Source organism: Lissotriton helveticus, chromosome 7 (genome assembly GCF_964261635.1).
Source record: "Lissotriton helveticus chromosome 7, aLisHel1.1, whole genome shotgun sequence".
NCBI lineage: Eukaryota > Metazoa > Chordata > Amphibia > Caudata > Salamandridae > Lissotriton > Lissotriton helveticus.
Window position 1 is genome coordinate 557,518,691 of NC_136068.1, and position 18,229 is coordinate 557,536,919.

The window sequence follows — 18,229 nt, forward strand, 5'->3', positions numbered from 1 at the left end:
TGGGTCCCACCCATAGGAGGGGACCTAGCAGGTAATCACGCCCCCCAGATTGGAATAAGAGTGGGAGCAGTGCCAATGCACATCAGATTTCCTGGAAGAAACATTAGAAACGAAACTCTGGACCCTTGGACCTCCATCTCAACGTGGAAGCCCGAAGAATCTCCCTTGTGGTCAAGGAGTGACCACCCTGCAGCAGCAGGCACCATCCAGCCCTCGACGTCTACTTAGTTGCAGTTCCCGCCGGAACTCGAGCGACTGAGATCAACGAGATTAAGCTTGCCTGCCTTTCAACAGCCCGATCCACAGTCCCTGCAGAGCTGAGACCCGTGGAGGCGACCGGAAGCGTGGGGCACGCCATCTTGAATTGACCACGAGACGCTGACCGTGCAGCCCACGAGTGACCCTCGAAGCTGTGCACCGGGGTTTGAGAAGCCCCCACCCTGAGCTACTCCTGAGCCGAAGTTCAGCCCTCCACACTCGACGAGTGCTGCGTGGGGCCCTTCTGCTCCATTTGGCTCAACGCGTTGGCCCGGTCACTTGCCAGCCGGCTAGTGGTCCCTGTGCCGACGAAACTACAAAGAAGACTCGTGAATCTGGTTGCTCCAGATCCACACCAGCTCCCCTGAAAAGGAGCCCTGACTCTGACCTTCCTGGTCCGAGTGAGAAGCAATCTTCCGATCCCGCGTGGATTGCTCTTGCCAAGGCTTGTTTGCTCCAAACTTGAAGCCGACTGCACCGACGGTGAGAGCCTGCGTGGGACAGATCGTGACCTGCTCCTGGACGTCGCAGATGCCCCAGAGCCCACGTGACAGCGGAGAGAAGCTCCTCAACGACCACCTGATTGCGCCCGACATTGCCTGGTTCCGTCCTGGTTCCACCCTGGTCACTGCTGAGTGACCCAGACTCTGTCCCCTCTGCTTTCAGGTACCCTTCGACTTGAGTCCACCCTTGGACTCCACCGGACACTTCATCTTTAACCCGCCTGCAGCCCTTTCAGCTTCAAGCACCAAGAGCCTGCGTGTCAAAACCCGACGCCACTTCGACCCTGTGCACCCACTTCCTGTGGGTGAGGTAACTTTGCTCCGCCGGTGTTCCCACACTGGTGCACATCTCTAGGGTCTGTGTGTTAAGTTTTGTTCCTCTAGGTCCAGCGGAAGTGTCCTTAAACTTTAACTTTATGACTTTTACGCACCATTGGTTAACATTGGTGCATGCGTGCGCTTTCCGCACATCTCCCGAATCCCGAGGGCCATTCCCGACTTCAGCATTGCTTGTCCTGACTGCTCCCAGCGATTCCCTAGGCCCTAGGCCTAACCACTGCTCGAGTGGCATCTCTTATACCACTTGTTTAGTATATGGTTTGAGTGGCCACCCGCCCTCATCCATAATTGTGCAACTTGTATGTTTAAACAGTGCTTTTGATTTAACGCTTGTGCCCCTTTATTCATAAAGAATACTGGGGATTGTTTTTAGTAATAAACACATATATTTTTATAATATATACTTGTGTGGTGTCCTTTCATTTGATATTACAGGATTGTATGTGGTAAAACAGCTCGCTTAACACGACCTCTTAAGTTAAGCCTTTAGGCTGCTTAGTCCATGCTACCCCTAGGATAGCTTGTCTAATAAGGTTGACTTACAACCAGACACCATAAGGGATTGTTTGGTCAGATAGCAGGTGGTTCCAGAATTGGAAACATCCCCTATCAGGCCAACTTCTCACATTGGTGAGCAGCGGTGCGGGTTTGAGCTTGCTGTTGTTTTACCATTGCAATCTTTGTATCAAATTGAAAGATCACATCAAGTACCTCTAGGTACATATAAATCAAAAGCTTAGCATATTAAGTTCTACTGAACTTAGTAGTTGTAGATTAAAGGGAGTAGCACACCCTGACTACAACTCACTAGTAAGGTACAGTAGGAAAACACTTAGTGTAGGTAGGTGCATCACTTACACCACACTAGAGTCATGTCTGACACAGGAAAAGCCTCAGGGTCTACTCCTGTGACAGTTGACCTTACCCAGGCAACTTCCAGCTATGACAAACTAACCCGAAAGGACTTGGTTGCCTTGTGCAAATCAAGAGGGTTAAAAAGGGGCAGAAGCCCCACCTGTCCAATCCTGATAGCCATTCTAGAACAGGATGACTTAGAAAGGGCGAAGGGAATTCCCCTAAGGTCAGGAGATGGAGAGAACCCAGCTGTAACTGGTACCCCTCAGGAGGAAGAAGGAGAAGAGGTGGATGAGGACTCAGAGGTTGAGGACACAGAAGACCAGGGTCAGGAGGGTAGCCAGGTTGGATTTGCCAGGCTTAGCCAGGCCAATTTAAACCTACTGGGAAATGGAGAGGGCCAGCACCTCCCCAGATCCCACAGTCTTATTCTCCCAGGCAACAGAAGAGTGAGATCTCCCTCAGGGGACTCTCATATTTCTAGTGCCTCCAGAGAATCTGAGAGAGGTATGACTGCCTCTCAGAAGACTGAGCATAGGGCCAGAATGAGGGCTGTCAGACTCCAGATAGAGAGGGAGGAGGTAGCCCTGGCTCAAGCTAAACTTACCTTGGCTCAAGCTAGACTTACCTTGGCAAGAGAGCAGAAATTAAGTGGCTTAGATGCCACTGGTGGCAGCAATTTTCCAAGAGAAAAAGACAGGGGCTATGACAATAGAAACCTGACAAAAATTGTGCCCCCCTTTAAAGAAGGGGATGACATCCACAAATGGATGACTGCTCTGGAGAGAGCCTGCATGGTACAGCAGGTTCCTCAAGATCAGTGGGCTGCAATTTTATGGTACTCCTTTTCTGAGAAAGGGAGGGACAGGCTCCTCACAGTTAGACCTGAGGATGCCAAAAACTACTCTGTTTTGAAGAGTGCTCTTATTGAAGGGTTTGGCCTAACCACTGAGCAATACAGGTTGTTGTTCAGAGACACCCAGAAAGCACAGACTCAAGACTGGACTGATTTCGTTGAGTGTGCCACTAAGGCTTTGGAGGGTTGGTTGCAGGGAAGTAAAGTTTCAGACTATACAGGATTGTACAATCTTATAATGAGAGAACAGATCCTTAATAACTGTACAAACCAGCTGTTGCATCAATACCTTATTGACTCTGATCTGACCTCTCCCCAAGAATTGGGAAAGAAGGCAGACAAATGGGTCAGAACAAGGATTAAGCAGAAACCCCAGAACCAAGGTGGTGACCAGAAGAAAACAGACCAGAAGGGTGGTAATCAGAATCAGAAAGATAAAGAAAAAGACCAGAAGTCTTCAGGCCCCCAAACTAATAGTAAGGAGGGTGGTTCCCAAAATGGAAACAAGAAGAAGAAGAACAAAGGTCCAAAGACACCTTGGTGTAATACCTGCAAATCAGTTTCACACTGGGGCAGTGAGTGCACCAAGGCAAATCCAGTTCCCACCACTACAGCTCCTAAAGCAACTGCAACCCCAAGTACAGTAAGCAGTGGTGGAACACAGTCCAAGGGTGTAGCTGGGTTGACCCTGGGTATTGAAGTAGGATCTGGCCTAGTCAGAATCCCTACACAGGCAGTTCTCCTGTATGATGTGGACATTGAGTTGCCCACTGCAGTAAGCCCCAGTAACCTGGGCAAATACAGGCAGACTCCCTTAATTAATGAGAAACTGGCTCAAGCCTACAGAGACACATGTGCCAGTGTCACAATGGTGACACCTGGCTTTGTGGACCCTGGACAGATTGTACTAGGTGAGAACTACCTAGTGACCAACGCCAGCAACTCCACTACCTCCCATAGTGTGGCAGTTGTGAACTTCTCCTGGGGAGGGGTAGATGGCCTAAAGAAAGTTGTGGTGAGTGCAGACCTACCAGTAGACTGTCTGTTAGGCAATGACCTTGAAAGCTCAGCATGGTCAGAAGTGGAGTACAGGACTCATGCAGAAATGCTAGGGATTTCAGAGCATGTCCTTGCCATGACAAGGGCTCAGGCTAAGAAGTGCCTTCCTGAACCAGTGGTGGATCTTGAAACAATAGACCAACCACAACCCAAGAGAAGGAGCAAGAGAGGAAAGGCTCAGCCTTCCACCTTGCCCCAGGTTGAGGATCAGGTTTCAGAGGAAACTGATTCTGCAGTCCAAGAGGAGACTGTCTCTGAGGAGCTTGAACCTGACCAGGTTGAGTTTTTGGGGACAGGGGGACCCTCAAGGGCAGACCTGAGGCAGGCTCAATTAGATTGCCCTTCCCTTGAACCCCTCAGACAGCAGGCTGCTGCTGAGGCTGCTGGGGATGCCCAAGGTACCCATACTGTGTATTGGGATGATGGACTCCTTTACTCAGAGGCTAGAGACCCCAAGCCTGGCATGACCAGGAGGTTGGTCATACCTCTGCAGTTTAGGGGGTTCCTTCTTACCTTGGCCCATGATATTCCCCTTGCAGGACACTTAGGCCAGAACAAGACGTGGGACAGGCTTGTTTCACACTTTCACTGGCCTCACATGTCAGAGGATGTCAAGGAGTTTTGTCGCTCCTGTGTCACTTGCCAAGCCAGTGGTAAGTCAGGTGGCACAACAAAGGCCCCCCTAATACCACTACCTGTGGTGGGGGTTCCCTTTGAAAGAGTTGGAATTGATATTGTGGGTCCAATGGACCCCCAAACAGCATCTGGGAACAGGTTTATACTGGTGGTAGTGGATCATGCCACCAGGTATCCAGAGGCTATTCCCCTGAGGACCACCACAGCACCTGTGGTGGCAAAAGCCCTCATTGCAGTTTTCTCAAGAGTGGGCTTCCCAAAGGAGGTGTTATCAGATAGGGGCACTAATTTTATGTCCAGCTATCTGAAAGCAATGTGGAAGGAATGTGGAGTAAACTATAAGTTTACCACCCCATATCATCCACAATGCAATGGGCTTGTGGAGAGATTTAACAAGACCCTTAAAGGCATGATAAAGGGATTACCAGAGAAGCTCAGGCGGAAATGGGACATTCTTTTACCCTGCCTGCTCTTTGCTTACAGAGAGGTCCCACAGAAGGGGGTTGGCTACAGCCCTTTTGAACTTTTGTTTGGCCACCCTGTGAGAGGTCCATTGTGTTTGGTGAAGGAAGGATGGGAGTTACCTCTCAAAAAGCCCAAACTAGACATAGTGGACTATGTACTTGGTCTCCGCTCCAGGATGGCTGAATACATGGAAAGAGCATCCAAAAACCTGGAGGCCAGCCAAGAATTGCAGAAAGCTTGGCATGACCAAAAGGCTGTACTGGTAGAGTTCCAACCAGGACAGAAGGTGTGGGTACTGGAGCCAGTGGCTCCAGCAGCACTCCAGGACAAATGGAGTGGACCCTATCCTATCATTGAAAAGAAGGGAGAAGTCACCTACTTGGTGGACTTTGGAACACCCAGGAGCCCTCACAGGGTAATCCATGTGAATCGCTTGAAAGCATTTGTGGACAGGGAGGACATGAGCAGATGGGGATCAGGAGGAAGAGAGTGACCCTCTCCCAGACCTGCTTTCTCAGAACCCTGATGATGGTTCAGTTGATGGAGTAGCCTTGGCAGGCAGCCTCACTGACCAGCAACAGAGGGACTGCAGACAAGGTTTGCAGGCCCACAGGCATTTGTTTTCACTCACACCCAGCCAGACTGACTGGTGTACCCATGTAGTGGACACTGGTGACAGTCTGCCTGTGAAGAATAAGATCTACAGGCAACCTGACCATGTCAGGGATTGCATCAAGGCTGAGGTGCAAAAGATGTTGGAGCTTGGAGTGATTGAGCCATCAGAGAGCCCATGGGCCAGCCCAGTAGTCCTTGTGCCAAAACCTCATACCCAAGATGGAAAGAGAGAAATGAGATTTTGCGTGGACTACAGGGGTCTCAATGCTGTCACTAGGACAGATGCTCACCCCATTCCAAGAGCAGATGAGCTCATTGACAGATTGGCTTCTGCCAAGTTTCTGAGCACATTTGATCTGACAGCTGGCTACTGGCAAATCAGATTAGCTGAGGAGTCAAAAGCCAAAACAGCATTCTCTACCCCTAGTGGACATTATCAATTTGTGGTAATGCCCTTTAGTTTGAAGAATGCACCTGCCACTTTCCAAAGGTTGGTGAACCAAGTCCTTACTGGGTTGGATGACTTTTGTGCAGCATATCTAGATGATATTGCTGTCTTTAGCTCCACCTGGGAGGATCACCTGATCCACCTGAAGAACGTTTTGGAGGCCCTGCAAAAGGCAGGCCTAACGATCAAGGCCACCAAGTGCCAGATAGGGCAGAGTAAGGTTGTATACCTGGGCCACCTAGTAGGTGGAGGCCAGGTTCAGCCACTGGAAAGCAAAATCCAGGCCATACAGGACTGGGCTCCTCCAGTTACCCAGACACAAGTCAGAGCCTTCTTGGGCCTGACTGGGTATTACAGAAAGTTTGTGAAAAACTATGGGTCTATAGTGACACCATTAAATGACTTGACATCCAAGAAGATGCCAAAAAAGGTTCAGTGGACAGTTAGCTGTCAAAAGGCATTTGATGACCTGAAGAAGGCCATGTGCTCTGCACCTATCCTGAAGAGTCCTGACTACTCCAAACAGTTCATTGTTCAGACAGATGCTTCTGAGTTGGGGGTGGGAGCTGTGCTCTCACAACTTAATCAAGATAGTGAAGACCAGCCTATTGCTTTCATTAGCAGGAGGCTGACTCCCAGAGAGAAACGTTGGTCAGCCATTGAGAGGGAGGCCTTTGCTGTGGTTTGGGCATTAAAGAAGTTGAGGTCCTACTTGTTTGGAACTCACTTCCTGGTGCAGACAGACCATAAGCCCCTCCTATGGCTTAATCAGATGAAGGGTGAAAATCCCAAACTGCTCAGGTGGTCCATTTCCCTACAGGGGATGGACTTTACAGTGGAGCACCGCCCAGGGACTGACCATGGTAATGCAGATGGTCTCTCCAGGTACTTCCACTTAGAACATGAAGACTTATCTGGTCAAGGTTAGTTTAATGTCCCTGCGTTTGGGGGGGGGTTGTGTAGGAGAGTAGGGTCTGCTATCCTATGGTCACCCCAAATTTTTGCTTTTTGCTTCACTGGTTTTCGACTACTGAGGCTGTGGGCCTGCTGCTCAGACCCCCAGCCTGCTGTTCTCTCACTAAATTAATGACACATGTGCTATAGGCACATACCAATTGGAAATGGACCCCTTGTCAGCTCCTGTATAATGCACTATAGGGGCCACCAAGGCCTACCAGGGGCTGCAGCATATCTTTTGCCACCCCTGGCTGGTTCTTAAATTGACACAACTGGCTGATCACTCAGCTGGGGTAAGGTGGTGTAATCACCCCTTGCTTAGATATAGTATACCTGTATCTAAACCTATATCTGGACACATGTAAACCTGTGAGCCACTCCTATGGAAGGCATCATCAATCCTGGAGGCAGAGTGCGTGGTTTTATGTGAGATGGAGCTCTAGCATGAGCTGAGCCTGTCTGCAGCTGTCGGGAACAACTCCCTAAGCTGTTTCAGGATAATGCCATACCATATACTCTTAAGTGCCTTATAATCCTCGCGGTTAAATAGCAACTTTGGTTTGGCTTTATCAAAACATGTCGTGTAAGGTGTCATACGATTTGGAATACTATCCCCTCGCCAGTTCTGGCGACGGGGATAGCATTCCACCCCTCTAGAGGGGTAAGACATGTTACTTCACTTTAATGCGGTTAATTTCTCCAAAGACCTTAAGATCCACAAAATGGATGCCTCTGCCACAGACAAATGTCTGGACCCCTGCAGTTGACCGAAACTCAACCAAATGGGTCCTGGACAAAGGGTTTCCTGTCACAGGAGGGTGTCACCGCCCTCCAGACAGGAGATAGTGGATTGTAGCAGGGAGGTTTGAAAGAAACCAGACACTGCCTGGGGCGCACAAGGCTGCCCCTTGCATAATCCGGCCAAACCGGTTCTGGGGCACTCCAGCCCTCGTGCCAGGGCGGCCTGGATCAAAGGAAGGGGGTGTATCCACCCACTTCCTGGGTCCCACCCATAGGAGGGGACCTAGCAGGTAATCACGCCCCCCAGATTGGAATAAGAGTGGGAGCAGTGCCAATGCACATCAGATTTCCTGGAAGAAACATTAGAAACGAAACTCTGGACCCTTGGACCTCCATCTCAACGTGGAAGCCCGAAGAATCTCCCTTGTGGTCAAGGAGTGACCACCCTGCAGCAGCAGGCACCATCCAGCCCTCGACGTCTACTTAGTTGCAGTTCCCGCCGGAACTCGAGCGACTGAGATCGACGAGATCAAGCTTGCCTGCCTTCCAACAGCCCGATCCACAGTCCCTGCAGAGCTGAGACCCGTGGAGGCGACCGGAAGCGTGGGGCACGCCATCTTGAATTGACCACGAGACGCTGACCGTGCAGCCCACGAGTGACCCTCGAAGCTGTGCACCGGGGTTTGAGAAGCCCCTACCCTGAGCTACTCCTGAGCCGAAGTTCAGCCCTCCACACTCGACGAGTGCTGCGTGGGGCCCTTCTGCTCCATTTGGCTCAACGCGTTGGCCCGGTCACTTGCCAGCCGGCTAGTGGTCCCTGTGCCGACGAAACTACAAAGAAGACTCGTGAATCTGGTTGCTCCAGATCCACACCAGCTCCCCTGAAAAAGAGCCCCGACTCTGACCTTCCTGGTCCGAGTGAGAAGCAATCTTCCGATCCCGCGTGGATTGCTCTTGCCAAGGCTTGTTTGCTCCAAACTTGAAGCCGACTGCACCGACGGTGAGAGCCTGCGTGGGACAGATCGTGACCTGCTCCTGGACGTCGCAGATGCCCCAGAGCCCACGTGACAGCGGAGAGAAGCTCCTCGACGACCACCTGATTGCGCCCGACATTGCCTGGTTCCGTCCTGGTTCCACCCTGGTCACTGCTGAGTGACCCAGACTCTGTCCCCTCTGCTTTCAGGTACCCTTCGACTTGAGTCCACCCTTGGACTCCACCGGACACTTCATCTTTAACCCGCCTGCAGCCCTTTCAGCTTCAAGCACCAAGAGCCTGCGTGTCAAAACCCGACGCCACTTCGACCCTGTGCACCCACTTCCTGTGGGTGAGGTAACTTTGCTCCGCCGGTGTTCCCACACTGGTGCACATCTCTAGGGTCTGTGTGTTAAGTTTTGTTCCTCTAGGTCCAGCGGAAGTGTCCTTAAACTTTAACTTTATGACTTTTACGCACCATTGGTTAACATTGGTGCATGCGTGCGCTTTCCGCACATCTCCCGAATCCCGAGGGCCATTCCCGACTTCAGCATTGCTTGTCCTGACTGCTCCCAGCGATTCCCTAGGCCCTAGGCCTAACCACTGCTCGAGTGGCATCTCTTATACCACTTGTTTAGTATATGGTTTGAGTGGCCACCCGCCCTCATCCATAATTGTGCAACTTGTATGTTTAAACAGTGCTTTTGATTTAACGCTTGTGCCCCTTTATTCATAAAGAATACTGGGGATTGTTTTTAGTAATAAACACATATATTTTTATAATATATACTTGTGTGGTGTCCTTTCATTTGATATTACAGGATTGTATGTGGTAAAACAGCTCGCTTAACACGACCTCTTAAGTTAAGCCTTTAGGCTGCTTAGTCCATGCTACCCCTAGGATAGCTTGTCTAATAAGGTTGACTTACAACCAGACACCATAAGGGATTGTTTGGTCAGATAGCAGGTGGTTCCAGAATTGGAAACATCCCCTATCAGGCCAACTTCTCACAGTTAACTTTTCAATGGTTTGCGGCCATAGCTCTTGTTACAAACCATTGATACATAGGGTCAGATTTTGTGTTTGGAAGGGACACCCAAAACACACCTCTTCCAACTATGAATCAGGTTCCAGCCACTATCCCTTTTTTGGAGTTGGTAAAACTTTACCAACTCATCAAATGGGATTGATACATGGGAAACCAGTTTTTTTAAGTTGCACACTCGAATTCCAAGTATTTGCGACTGTAAAAACGGTTAGTACATCTGGCCTTTAGTTCTTTTTAAACAGTTTGTGAGTTTCTTTTCATTGAAGAGCTAGGCATTCATTGGAAATTATGTTGTACTGATTCCTTTACCATTTTGATTTTTGTGCAGCTCACTTTGACCCCTTTTCAACAGTTTAGAAATGTACGCCATTGAAGGATGTTCAGGCGTTTTAGCCTCAGTTAAAGAATCTTTATTGCCAAATATTGTAGGTTAGAACGAAGCCCCACGTTCCTAGTTTTTTTATTGTCAACCTTTATTACTGGTTTCCTAGTGATAATACTTTTTGGGACAAAATCTGTGGTTGTACAGCCAGTGCCTTTGTTGGTTCTCATTTCTATTTGGCTCATTGGGAACTACTTCAGATCAGATAGTTTGTGACCCTCCTTAGTAGGGACAACATGTATGCTACCTTATGATTTATACTGCGTTCTAGAGATTAATCTGAGTTAATGTTAATGAATGCACTTGTCCAAACTGTACTTTTGTAAAAGAGCCTACTTGGCCAATTTGGCCATGCATCAACGACGATGCAACATCCCTCCTGTCCAAACAGTGGCGCTTAGTCTTCCAGTAATGCAAAGGTAGGTACAAAGAGTGTACCCCAGATCTGTCTTTGCATCTCAAGGCAGCCCCCACTCCCCCAGCCATGGGACTGATGTATTGTGGCTGGCCCCATTACAGTAGACATTTTCCCCAGTGGGACACAAAGAGGTATTTCTAGACTGAAAATCTCATTGGGATCCTTCACAAAAATGAGCTTCTTTCTTAAATCTAGACATGGATATGGGACTTTACCACAATTCCATGGGCCCATGAGTCAAATCTTAAGTGGTTCCTCCTATCTATGCAGTCTTTTTCCATGCAGGATTGAGTAAATAGCTCCAGTGTATCTTGGTGCTATGTCAAACCAGTTACATGGGGGCAGAGGACAAGGGGCAGACTTCTATAAGGTAGTTGTATACATAATTTTTCTGTTGATTGAGTAGCCAGTTACTGGGGCTGCCAAGTTGTAACCTAGGTGTAAATAGGCATGCCTTAGTAATCCTTTCTAGAGGACTGGATCAATTTGGTTTGAGCATGTAAGTTAAGGCTGGATGTACATGAGTTCACTGTTTGCTTCCAAGGGAGTTTGTACAGGGGTTGGCACCATGATGTGTGACTTTGGGTGATTGTGTCAAATCTGTGTGAAGAAGTCCTGAAGAAAGTGAGTGGACTCAACTGCATAAGGAAAGCAACATCTGTCCATCAAATGTAAATGTAGTTGCCATTTTCAGGCCTGTTATCATTAATTTTGCACCACCGCTAGGTTGTGTCTGCTACCTTTCCATGCCATACAGAAGGGCCAGCCCTGAGGGCATGTAAAACCCCAAGGCCTAGGCTCATAATGATGAGCAGATATTATCCTCGGTGTGAAGTGTATTTCGATAGTATATTTGGGGCCCTGGTGGTTGATGATGTTTTTCTAATTGGTGTGACTTCTTCATGGATGGCAAAGATGGCATACTGCATCATGGCACCCTGACCTTAACAGAGGCATGTTACCAGTGGCTTAGGGATAATGGTCAAACATATTGAATTTGAATCCTAAATTCACTCATGGCAGGGAGAGGGAGGGGATTTATGGTGTCAGACAGGACAACAACCATTTATTCTTCTTTTCATTAGGAATATATTTACAGGGCTCGAAAAATCATTAAAAATGCACTAGACCTGCTGGTCTAGTAACCTACAAAATCTCCTCGACCTAACTGAAATGCACTTGACCTCTGACTGACAGCTGAGCAAATGTGACAAGTTAACACGATTTAAACGCATTTTTATTGCTCATTTACTTTGTGAGCAATAAAGATGCCTTTAAATCTTGCTATTTTGTCACATTTCCTCTGCTTTCAGAGGCAGAGGTCAAGGGTCAGTTTGTATTCGAGTAGGACCTAAAAATAGCTGGTCCTGAATTAATCTGACTCGCAAATGCAAGCGGTCAAGTGAATTTTTCGAGCCCTGATTTATATATATTTTTTACTTTCTACTGCTATTAAGATCGTTTCAACCTTGCGAAGATGGGCCGGGTAGCACTTTACAATACGTGTTCAGGTAATAAACAGTATCAAGTACAGAATAATGCAACTGAGATCCAAATTCTTAGGCCAGGGGAAGGAAATCAATCTTTTTTGTATATTCCCCTAGACTTTTGTTTTTTGTAGACCTTGAAAGCTTGTGTTTTGTATCGGTTGGTAGTGAGGAACTGCTAAGAAGGTCCTCACCGGAAGTGACTTTTCATATAAACATAGTAACTATTTTGGCTGTCAACTATAGAAGAGCACAAAAATGGAGAAAGGCATACCAGCTCCAAGCATAAACCTAATTGATAGCAAGTCTAAGCCATTAGTCAAGATAGAGTTTTATTTTATTTGTTGTAAGATTTACTTTTATAAATTTGCTTTTTTCTGCCTTAGGAAAAAACTGGTTGGCCAGCGACCGTAATCATTGTCTGGGCGGCTCTTTGCTGCTCAACAATAATTAGTTTCCATCACATCTCATCCCTGTTTGGTGGACATGCTTCATGGCAGTACATTACAGGGGCTAAAATACGTTGTTTATGACCTGTAGTATTCTGAAGTATCTTGCAACTGCTTTACATGTACTCCAGGTTCGATTACTTTTCCTGTCAGCACTTCCTGGACCACCGCGTATGGAGCCCATGATAGTGTTCTCACACAGAATCCTTTGTTATGAGCCACTTGCCTTTCCTATACAGGTACCTACACTAGGTGGCCAAAAAGAGTCAAAGTCCATGTCACCCGACTTCCCTAACATTTCCAACACCTAATAGTTTTCGTGTTGGCGGATTCAAAATCTATATGAAAATTTCAAAGGCAAATGGCTGAAGGCGTGACCTTCTTTGCGTAAGCTTTTTGTTGATAGTAGGCAGGTAGGGAAAGTTCCTGTGATAGTTTCCCGGTAGGCCTGGATGAGATTTTAATGTTGCAGATGAAATTAATGCAATTAGTGAATTATGCTCCTTGTGAAATTTGTAAATGTTCTCATTAATCTAATTTTTTGTAACTGTAGACTGATGGATGCAGAAAACGTCTTGCCAAGAGACATCTTCTGCTTGAAGAAGTATCCTTCAGGTGTATCACGTGTTTTGTTTAAAAAAACCTCATGCGAGATACCAGCAAATTACGTTTCACTCCATGAATGGAATTTGATGTGATTTTAAGAAATACTCCTAGAAGTTTATGAAAAATGTACGTAATTTTGTACACACTGAGGGTCTCATTACGATGTTGGGCTGGAAAGTCTCCGCCCAACACCGACTTGGGATCGGGACTGACAACTTGCGGATGGCGATTCCGACCGCCAGATTATGATGCGACCCAACACTGTTCGGTCGGAGTCACATTGTTCCCTATGGGAGCTCGTATTCCACCTGACAATCGGCCATAACACAGGCTCCTATGTGTATATAATGTGTATATGGGGGTGTTTGCTGAAAACCCTGCTTCCTGTCGTAGGCGTCCCACAGTACCTGTCACACAGTGCAGGGTTTTACAGGGGGGGGGTCCCTTAGGTATCCCCTCGGGCATCAACCGTAGGCCGCAGGGGCAAGGGGGCCCTGCCAGAGGTCCCCAAAGTAACTTTACAATAGCCTTTCCATATCAGACAGGCCATCGTGGAAAGGCTGTTGGAAATCGACATCCCAAGGGCATAAACGCTGTCCATAGGGTTGTACGATGTGGTACCGACCGACATGAATACTCCATGAGTCGTTCAGAACCGATTTGAAATGAACGTGCGGTTTACATTCCGACAGCGAAAAACGTAATTGGGCAGTCAGAATGAAAACCGACCGAGTTCGTCGGAAGGGCTCCGACGGGGTTGAGGACATCCAACTATCGGGAGGAGGCTTTCCGCCCAACATTGTAATCGGCCACTTAGTTGCTAGGTGAAATATACATTTATTCAAGGAGTAATGAGAATCCTGCTATCTAACTGGAGAATGGACATTTTGTTCCTTTTTTGTAACATGCACATTCAAACTTGCCTTAATATTATATGTTGCTGTTGTTCCAGGTTCAGCAAGTTTTCCCTGATGGCAGTTACTCTGATACAACACTTGAGGTGAATTTACAATCTTCAGATGCACAGGTATGTAATATAAAGCAAATCCTTTTGGTGTAGATGCTAAATCTAACCTTGTTTTATAATGGTCCTTCTTTTATATTCTATAAATTTATCATATAGGAGGCTTCTTTCTAGCGGTAACTGTGCTCCAGTGTCACCATAAAACCATCTGCAAACTTACAAGTAGTAGTATGTTGGATATATGTATGCTGTTTATAAATCTGCACAATAAATATATGTAACACTATCAAGTTTAGCATTATCCCAATACCCAGAATTAGGATTCTCATCTGAAGGCAGTTTACAGGAAGGCAAACAAGGTAACTACAAAATGGCCACTATGTTACTAAAAAGTTAGAGCATTCGTTAAAATGTTGGGAGGGACAGCCAATCGGATTCCTTCAAATAATAGGGAGTGCCTCACAACCAATGAACAGCCTCTTACCTAAATGCTTGAGTGGAAAAAACAGATTGTCCTCTTGCGGTACTCCTTCAGCTTCTTCTACATATGTACTATGTGAAGGTAATTGTATAGTAACATTTGTTTAGAGACATAACCATGCCCCACATTCTGTGGTGTTTTCCAGTTAGTTTGTTTTTTGAACTGTCATTGATATGAAATGTAATGAGAAGGGAAGAAGGTCCTCAGCATCTCTCTTACTAGGGCCCTGTGAATTTTCCTCTGCATGGCCCTGTGTTTTTTCCTCACTGAGTTTAACAATCAAGTGAGCCTTCCGATGGTTCTCCTGTTTACTTGCATGAGATATCGGACCTGGGTCTGATGTCGAAGTAGGCACTCAAAGTGCTCCCATCTTTCAGGCAGCGTCCACTGCTCTCTGCACCCGAGCAATCCAAGACTGATACACAGTCATTGGTGGAGTGAGACTCGGTCCATGCCCTACTAGCTTCTACACATAATGGGTCGGGCTAGTGGGGCTGAGGCTCATTACCATGAAGCCTGGCTTTCTATCATGCCAGGCCACAAGGATCTCTTCCCTTTTAGGCCATCTCAAATCTCTGAAGGTCCAAGCCACTCTGTTCCTTGGAGTTATGGGGAACAGACACCAGGGGCCCATGGCTCCTGTTGTAATCGTTCTATCGCAGCCCTGGGGCAAGTGCTGGACTTGCCATAGCGGGCATTGGGCATTTCGACAGTGGGCCGGAGCGGGCCGCTCCCAGGGCCGAGCGAGCAGCAATCTGCTAGGGCTTGTTGCTGTTCCTAGTCCGGCCCTGCCTGGGGCAGACCCATCAGGTAGTGTCTTAGGGAGTATCGCCCTAAGTCACGAAGCACCACCATGGAGGATCCCTCCCCTGTGAGTTCTCGCTCAACCACTCCTTCATGGGTTGTACCTTGTAAATTTGAATTTTTAACTGAGAAAAAGGAGCAGCTCATTGTAAGACTTTGAAATTGAGGTATGAGCTATTGAAATTAATTAATTGCAGGGTTAGCAAGACTTCCTATCTTTTTTGCAATTAAGCTCAAAATGGGTGTAACACTCTCCAGCACAACTAAAGTAAACACATTCCAACTGTAAAACTAGACAAATGTAATCATGTGTGTTAACTCTATACATTGAGGGCCAGATGTAGGTAATTCATATTTACCGACTCTTAAATACCGAATTTTACCGATTCGGTATTTAAGAGTCGGTAAATATGAAGGGGGGAGATGTAGGTATTTCCAGATGTTGAAATACCGAATCTTTAGAATTCGGTATTTACCGATTCGGTAAATACCGAACAGGTATTCCCTATTGATTCCTATGGGCTGTGAAGCCTATAGGAATCAATGGGAAATACCGATTTGGTAATTACCGAATCGGTAAATACTGAATTTTGCAAAGGTGCAGGGGGTGTCACTTTGACACCCTCTGGCACCCCAAAAATAGGCATGTGCGCCATGTGGCACACAGACATGCCCTAAGGGCATATCTGTCTGTCACATGGCTAGGTGTGCATGCACACATGTGCATGCACACCTGAATTCGGTATTTTAACACCCAATTGGATTGGGTGGTAAAATACCGAATTTGTAGGGCCTTTGGGACTCAGAAGAGTCCCACCTACATCTGGGATTTACCGAATCGGTAAAAATACCGATTCGGTATTTTACAGAATCGGTAAATTTACCGAATCGGTAAATTTACCGATTCTGTAAAATAATGCCCCTACATACCAATTCTTAAATACCGCTCGGTAACGGCCGAAAATACCGATTTTCGTCTGTTACCGACCGACCTACATCTGGCCCTGAACAACTTCCCAAAACCGTAATCCTACACCCCAAACACTTAACCCTCAAGTTGATACCCCTAATCCTTTAAACCATAACCTCTTAACTAATACATTTTCCGCCTGTAACACTTAGCTCTCTACCCCAAACCCTATATCCTTAACGCTTTACCGTATACCTTTAACCAATAATCTTAACCCCCTCACCTGTAAAATCAAGTACACAAATCTTTAACCCAATAATATAAACTGTATACCTTTAACATCAAAACCAATATCAGTAACTCCTAAATCCCTAATCATTAAACCTATACCTCCATTCCACAAACCTTTGAACCATAAACCTTTACCCTATTCCTTAACCTGCTTCCTAAAACTCTTTACCTTATACCCCAAACCCTTATTCCTGTGTCCCAAACCATAAACTCTACATCGTTAAATCCTACACCACAAACCCATAATCTTATACCCAAACCCGTAACTGATGCATGCAGAAAATGTCTTGCCAAGACACATTTAATGCTTGAACCAGTCTCTTTCCTGTTTATCACATGTTCTGTAAAAAAAAAAAAACTTTTGGCGATACCAGCTAACTACGTTCTGCACCATGTATGGAATTTCATGTCTGGTGTAAACAGTAGTAACTAGAAGATATTTCCTTCCCAGGACGGATTCCCTCTCTGAAAGTAAGCACATCAATAGACACCTTTCGGTGGAGAAATAGGGTATCAAGGAAGAGATCAAAGTGATGTGGATCTGAAAGCTGCATCAAAACTGAAGGGTGAAAACCTCCAGTAAGCGCAGTAAAGGTGCAAGCCTCCCAAAAGAACTTAGAGATTTTGAAGGAGAGACTCTTTACCTTTGTGTTTAATAAAATCGGTATTGGACTTCTTCAAATACCCTCTATGGTCTACTAGTCTTCCTTCTACCACCCGTCTGAACTATCCAGTATAGGATCTATCCCCCAGATTCATCAAAGTCCCGTTTTGCGAGTCCTTAATAGCGATTATTAAGGAATCGCTATTAAAGACTCGCAAAACGGAATTCACGTAGAAATCGCAAAAATTATAGCGATTTCTACTGCCTCCTTATTTGCGATTCGCTAATTGCTAATCGCAAATAAGGAATGGCTTTCCCATTCATTCCTATGGGCCTAAAGGCCCATAGGAATGAATGGGGAGTCATTCCTTATTTGCGATTCGCAATTAGCGAATCGCAAATAAGGAAGCGATTTCAAGGGTGCCAGGGTGTCTAAAGGACACCCTGTAGCACCCCTGAAATGCTCATGTACACTGGTGTTGCGCACACACATGTCCAAAGGACATGTATGTGTGTAACATACAACTTAGAAAAATGCACTAAAGTGCATTTTTCTAAGTTTTCGCTATTTACCACGAAGTCAGACTTCGCGGTAAATAGCGGCCCCAGATTGCGAATTCACAATTTGTAAATGGTTCATGAATTGCTTTTAAGGAATCTCTAATTTAGATTCCTTAAATGCAATTCTTCGCGAATTTGCGATTTCTACAAATGTGATTTTTGCATTTGGGATGATGAATCCCAAATGCAAAAATAGCACTTGCAAAGGGCCAGATTCTCAGAATCTGGCCCTTTGCGAGCCGTTTTCGGCTTAATGAATCTGGCCGTATAAGGTCTGCGGTACAGGGAGTATATATGTGTTTGAGGTCCTCATTTCTACTCATTGGACTGGTAATGATATGGCATATTTTTCTGCTTCTGCTCTGAGCACAAGAATTGCTAGAACAATTTAAATGATCCTGAGGTTTACTGCGCAACAGTGTGGGTAAGACAGACTTCAACAACAGAATGTCATCACATGGAAAACATGCTAACTTTGCTAATAGCAAACATCATGCATGAACTTGCCAATTTACTGG

The 18,229-nt window shown here is 46.5% G+C and overlaps 1 protein-coding gene across 1 annotated transcript in view; it reads left to right on the forward strand.

Annotated features, from left to right (window-relative positions):
* LOC144768738 (uncharacterized) overlaps nucleotides 1-18,229 on the forward strand; it is a 376,353-nt gene that overhangs the window by 199,541 nt on the left and 158,583 nt on the right. The window contains exon 4 of the mRNA XM_078652621.1: nucleotides 14,049-14,123. Coding sequence (XP_078508747.1) covers nucleotides 14,049-14,123 — 75 coding nt within the window. The remainder of the gene's footprint in view (nucleotides 1-14,048; nucleotides 14,124-18,229) is intronic.